Consider the following 6955-nt stretch of genomic DNA (forward strand, 5'->3'; position numbering starts at 1 on the left):
ACGACGTTTAAATTACAGAGTCGTTACGGCTTCCACGTTCGAACGTTAATCATCTTACATTCGGACGTGAATATTATTTAACGACATACGTTCGAACGTGAATATTTACTTTCGCACATAAATCACATACAGTCGGACGTTTAATTATAACATCCGAACGTAGTGATTTTCTACATTATTCATGCTTCGACGTTCGGACGTTCATATTTACGTTCACACGTAAAACAAATACGTTCGAACGTACATTCGAACGTATTTGTTTACTGCTTATGTTCGAACGTACATCTGTACATTCGAACGTATTTGTTTTACGTTTGAACGTAAATTTATTTACATTATTTTACGTGCGAACGTATAAATTAACGTCCGAACGTTTTTATCTTTAACGTTCGAACGTTAAAGATAAAACGTTCGAACGTTAATGCAGAGCATCTTAAAATTAATACAAAAAAATGCATTATTGTAAATAATTTTTTTTTCCTTTTCTATTTTCAGGATATGGCTCTTCCACTGCATACACGAAAACGAGGGAGGGAAGGAGCCACGTCGGACACTGCCCGTATCGGAGCTCGTACTGTTATGGTAGAGAGAGAGGTCTTAATTAATGAGTTCGACGAACTCTGTTGGCAGCAGACGAACCTAAGAGATGTTTTCCTCAGTAGAGGCTGGGGAAATATCTGCACATTGAGGGGGAAGGTATACCCCTCAATGGTTCAAGAATTCTATATGGGGATGTGTGACATGCCTCCGGATGCATCCTCTCACACCGTGACTGTACGCGGTGTTTCCATTGAGGTATCGGCAGATGTCATCGGCGAGCACCTCGGGATTCATCGAGGAGTTGAGACATTTACACACTCAACACCCCGTGAGGATGTAGGCACTTCTACATCATCTACTGGCCGGGGATGTGAGCCAGCATCAGCCAGAGATGCAGGCCAGTCAGAGGCTGAGGATACTGGCGTCGACACTCGGGATGATGACCGAGACGAGGATTTCTACATCCTCACCGGGAGGGATCGCATGCAGATCGAGCGGAAGAACGCCTTCAACCAGAACCATCTGCTGCATTTCTTCCGCATGTTGCACCTTATTGTTGCAACAAATGTCGATCCTGTGGCTCATAAAACCACATTTAGTCGGCTTCGGGCACAATTTTTGATACGAGTGGCACGTGGAGATCCTATAGATTTGCCACTGCACATTTTTGAGAGGATCCGTTACGAGGCGAGCATCGTCTCCACGGATAATCTCCCATATGGTGTCCTCATCAGCCGACTATTACTTGCACGGGGAGTGCCGACCCAGCCAGAGGAGCGGGTCAAAGATCAGATGAGCCCCCTCGACATGACCACGCATCGACGTAGCATTGGACAGGCGAGGGGACGTCAGCCACCCCCTGTAGAGGATCTAGTTCCTCCGACGCAGCCTGAGCCAGGTCATGTCGGGAGTAGTAGTCAGCATACGCCGAGTACATCTGCAGGAGATGTGCGGCCTGCTTGGGTTGATGCGGTCATCTCACAGCTGACTGCGCATATTGATCATAAGATCGATCGATCGCTCGAGGCTATATCGGCGTCTGTTGCCGAACTCACCCATCGTGTAACTATCCTCAACGACAAGGTTGATACCTTGACTGAGGAAGTACGGAGTTTGACTTTTGCGGATAACGTTATCATCTGACTGTTGTTTACTACATTCTATCAAATTTTGTATTTTATTTTTAATATTTGTAACGAAAAATATTATTGAATATTTTTATCGTTTTTTAATTTCAATTTTTAATCTTCTTTGATGTTATAATTTTCAACTTTAATACTAAATCACTGCATTTCAAATATATATAAATCAATAATATATATTTATATATTACAAAGTGTGTATATATAAATATATATACAATTCAATTTTTTAGACTTGTTCACAAATTATGCACAATAAAAATCACATAATTTTTAAATTAAAGTCATTTAATTTAAATTTACAATGAACGTTCGAATGTTATTACTTAACGTTCGAACATTGGTGCAAACATTTTACGTTCGAACGTAAAATTAATAACATTCGAACGGTTGCGCCAAAACATTTTACGTTCCAACGTAAACAGACATAACGTTCGAACGTATATGTGACGTTCGAATGCATATTTCCCATACGTTCGAATGTAAAAAAATCTCATTCTATCTTTAGTGACGGTTTCTAAAAACTGTCACAGAAAATGCCTTTTAGTGACGGTCTAGGGACTGTCACAATTTCCCAACCGTCACTAAAAAGCAATTGTATTGTAGTGATGATGCATTTCGAGGTACGTAGTATTATTTATATATATATATATATATATATATATATTTGCCTTCTCGATCGATCTCCTCTTGTCAGTATATGATCAGCAATTAATACAAGCAAATTAATTAAGATCAAGCTGGTACGTACGTGGATAAGGAATAGGAGAGGACAGTGAAGGCTGTAAATAACATTTTTCTAAATATTTCAGCATCCCATTACTTTGTTGGCCTTAAGCAAAGGTTTCGGACCAACCACAGTCCCATCGTTACCAGCAAGCGCCCGGTACTTATCTTTTCGAGTGAAGCTAGTGCACTCGTAGGAAAGAGTTGAGGCAATCACCCTTTGTATGTAATTTGCTACCTCATGGCTGGACTTCCCAGAACCGCATGTTAGTTCCATTGGCAACTTGTTCAAAAAAGTGACTTCGTATGCAGGGCTAGGATTCATGAAGAAGTAGAACGGGTCCATCCCTTTCCATCCTCGAGCTGTGGTTCCATGAAACATACTCATCCGGTTCACCATTGCCACAGGCACAAGTTGGTCGGTTAGTTCGGCAAACAAAGCTGAGAACCTTAGCAGGAATGGCTCCCGGCAAGTTGTCCCCTCGGGGCATATTGCCAGGTCGCCTTCTTCCAAGAGTTTCTTTATCATGGCGGCGTCAGCGACTCGGTCACGACTGAGCCGGACAGTTTTGATGGGCGAGATAATCTCGGAGAGTCGGGAGACTGAGTAGGTGACTGCAGGGATGGGGCGGCCGAGGGCCGTGGAGAGGAAGATTGGGTCGAGGAGGGTTCGGTGGGAGCAAATGAAAAGGACGCCTGATTTTCCTGTGGACTTTCTGACAGGGGGAGGAGGGGTGCCTTTGATGGTTACACGGACGCCAAGTGCCCAGAAAGCGTAGTAGACTATAGGCATGGGGAGGAGGGAGCCTGCCGCGATTCGCAAACAGGCGAGGACGAAGCCGATGGGGATCCAGAGAATGGTGAGCAGTGCCATGAGTGGGGTGGGCTTTTGGACGAGGCGGCCGTCGTGGAATATTATAGGCTTGGGGAGCTTGTCGCTGGTCACGGCCTTCACCTCTGGCTTGGGTGGCACAATGTAAGCTTCCTGCGTATTGGATTCACAGCTAGCTTAATGTAAACTAAAGTAAATCATGGTACTACTATATATAGATATATATATATATATATATATATATTTATACGAATTCTATTTATTACTTTATAAATGAAACAATTCAAGTACTATACTGGCCGGCCGATAATATTATTCTTTCCATATTGTTTGAATACTCACACACAAAACCATGTATTTTCAATTCCTCGATAAAGAAATTATAAAAATAAATTAACGTAAATTAATGTGTTATGTTAAATTTATTTTACAATTAAAAATATAGCTTTATAATCTGTGTAAAACATCAAAACAAACCAATTGGTGATTTTATTTTTATGAAATATTTATTTTTTCGATTAGGCTAATATATATCCATAAACGTCTAGTTTTAATTCATAAACTGTCATACATATTGTCACACATTAAGATTTAAGATAAAAGAGGTAATTCATACCAATATTAATTATATTAAATTTATGATGTGTCAGTACCCATCAAAATTTATAACGAGTTAATTAATAGCGTTTTTCTTTGATTTTGCTATATATGGAGAAAAAGCTTTTTTTTCTTTTTTGTTTATTTGTTTTTTTCCCACTCCACGAAAGAATAAAAACAAAAAAAAGGAAGAATCCGAATGGGCGTATTTTGTATTTAGAAAGAGTAATTCTATATATAAGTTTTAGGGTGTGCGCATGTACTTTTTTTAAAAGAAAAATAGTTAGGTTTATTATTAAAAAATTAATTTTTTATATGAAATTTTATATTTACTCACTTTACTTTGATTTTGTCAAGATGATTCATTTCTCATTTAAAATTAAAAAAAAAAATGGCATGAAACAATACGTAAGTGTGCGATTTTCAACTTATGATTGCGAAACATCGAGGGTTTGATTTTGAGGGGATAATTGCAAACCTTGCACAAGGACATGAAAGGAGCATCGGTATGCCTATCACCAAGGCCGATATCAGGCTGATCAGTTTCTCCAAAAGCCTTCTTGAGTGCATCTGCCTTGTTCTTCCCTACGAGTATCCCCGGCTCAAGAACAAACCCGGTCGCTCTACCCTTATAAATTGCTATCTCGGTGCCCAAAACCGAGTCAGCTCCCAAGAAATCCTTCAGAAAGGCTTCCACCATAATTCTTGGATTCGCAGTGAGGACATGCCGCTGTCCACACGCAGAAAAAACACTCCATGTCACTGGGTGGAGATCGCTCGAGTAAAACTTTGGGAGCACAGCACGCGCAACCGACTCAATATCCGACACTCTCGCGCCAGCAAATGTTGCAAAGATGAGAACTTGAATCCCGGCAGACTCGGAGACAAAGTAATAGAGAATTCCGGCAAAAGGAGAAGCTAAGAGCAGGAAGAGGAGCCTCAGAACCCCACCAATCTCAAAGGCCACAAGAGCAAAGTAAGGGAAAGAGCTACGGCCTCTAAGCAAGGTTCCATCCATATCAGCAACAACTGTGTGCTGTTCTCGGTCTATTGACGTGCATTTGTCCACAGTTGGGAAGCTTGTATCTGCAGCCATGTTGGGTTTTAAAGCTAAAGGACGGAGAGTACCCTGATCACTTCTAAAGGTGCTCTGGAGGTTGATTTCACGTCGACTTTGCTTCTAGTATATATAGAAGTAGAACAAGAGTGGCAAATAACCAATTTGAGAGAGAGAGAGAGAGAGAGAGAGAGAGAGAGAGAGAGAGAGAGGACAAAAGGATTTATGAAATCAATGATTCTGGGACCGAGTAATTTAAACGAGGTAGACAGCTCGTGGAATATCCAAGAGTTGGGCAACCTTGTTTTCCAAGGAAGAGCAAATTAATTATGATGATGATGAGGGATGTACGTAATTGAAAATAAAGTCATTGTTTAGTCCGCCATTAACTTTCTTGTTTTATATACCGAACTTTCAGCTTTGCAATGTCACTCCCATGGGACAGGAGCTATATATCCAGCGTTCTTGACGACAATTATGATCGATTTTGTTTGTTTAAAGCTTTTACATCTTGCATGTTTATGGATGCGTTAGCTTATAGGTAGGAAAAAGTGTTTTAACTAGTTTTAAAAGTTCTTTTAATTATAAAATTAGATTGTTTAGTTATTACATTTTTTTTATTTAAGTTAAGAAAACTCAAAAGTACAAGAAAAAATATTTTCCTAATTTGCAATGTAGTTCAATTCTTAATTAAAGAAGACTGTCACTTATTTATCGATAAACATTTTTATACAATTTTTACATAATTATAATTTTACTTCTTAATCTTATCATTGGCATGACACTACACTTTGAAAATGCTATGAATATTGAGCGTAATTATATCGTTAATTCACTTCTGCGTCCTTGAAGGGATTTTTTTTTATTATACTCACTAAAGATCCTAATAGACTATTTTCGTTATTATATTTTTGATTATAAGATTTGATTTCTATCAAGAGTATGGCCATAATCTTTACAATAAAAAATGAAATTTTATGTCATTTTGACATAAAAGAAATATTTTTTATATTATTTTTAAACATATGTAACACGTTTGAAAGTGTTCTAAATATATGGTTACTAAACACTAAATAACTTTTTAATAGTAGAGTTTATTACTTAAACTTTTTTTTGCTAAGGGCTTGTTTGAGGTTGTGTTAAGAGTTTTAAAAAGTGTTTATATAGTTGTAGAAACTCTTTAATTATAAAATTAGGTAGTTTGAATGTTATATATTAAAATATTTTTTAATGTCAAATAATCTAAAAGTGTTTGAGAAAAAACATCATTTTCTCAAACGTACTTTTCCCGATAATGCGAAATGTAGTTTCAATTTTGAAAAAGACTATCACTAGGTAAAAATATCTATACAACTTTTAGATAATTATAGGTTTGTCATTTGATCTATCACAAGCATGACACGAAAACTTTCAAATGACATTTTATGTAATTTCTACCTCAAAAAATATTTTTTTATCTTGTTTCAAAACAAATATAACATGTTTGAATGTGCTTTAAACGAATTGTTATCAAACAATAGATAGATTTCTTTTTTATATATAAACCAATAGATAGATTTTTATAAATGATATATGTAGTTTTAAGATATGTAATCTCCACGCATTCTCTTTAAAAAAAATGGATAAATCTAAGATTCACATGAAAAAATCATTTATTTAATAGTAAATCTCACTTTTTTCAAAAGGAGTACGCTAGACTGCACACCCATTTTCAAATCAAACGATTCTATTTTTTTAAAAAAAGAATAATAACACATCTTATGATTATATCTAATATTACACATAGTTTTTGTTCTAAATATGCACTAATTCAACTAAAAATCCTAAAACTAAAAGCTATATTAGAGCACTAGTAGTGACCTAGTTAAAGTTTGGCCAAATTTTGACTACGAAATTCATTTTTATAAATTTAGCTAGCCAATTTTTAACAACACCATATAACAAACTATTCAAATCTATCACTATTATATTAAAATATTAATTTTGACATTTTCATTTATTTTAAATCTATTAGAAATTCTCCAAATGTTTAAACCTTATCAATTGACCTGAGAATTAATT

General features: G+C 36.8%; 1 protein-coding gene across 1 annotated transcript; it reads right to left on the reverse strand.

Annotated features, from left to right (window-relative positions):
- Positions 1–2490: 2490 nt before the first annotated feature.
- On the reverse strand, positions 2491–4933 carry LOC118344817 (glycerol-3-phosphate acyltransferase RAM2-like). The gene is made up of 2 exons (XM_035686219.1): positions 4316–4933; positions 2491–3393 (listed from the first exon to the last, which is right to left on the reverse strand). Exons 1-2 carry the CDS (start codon positions 4931–4933, stop codon positions 2491–2493), a joined length of 1521 nt encoding a protein of 506 aa, XP_035542112.1.
- Between the last annotated feature and the right edge of the window lie 2022 nt (positions 4934–6955).

This window comes from Juglans regia, chromosome 16 (genome assembly GCF_001411555.2).
Source record: "Juglans regia cultivar Chandler chromosome 16, Walnut 2.0, whole genome shotgun sequence".
NCBI classification, from domain to species: Eukaryota; Viridiplantae; Streptophyta; class Magnoliopsida; order Fagales; family Juglandaceae; genus Juglans; species Juglans regia.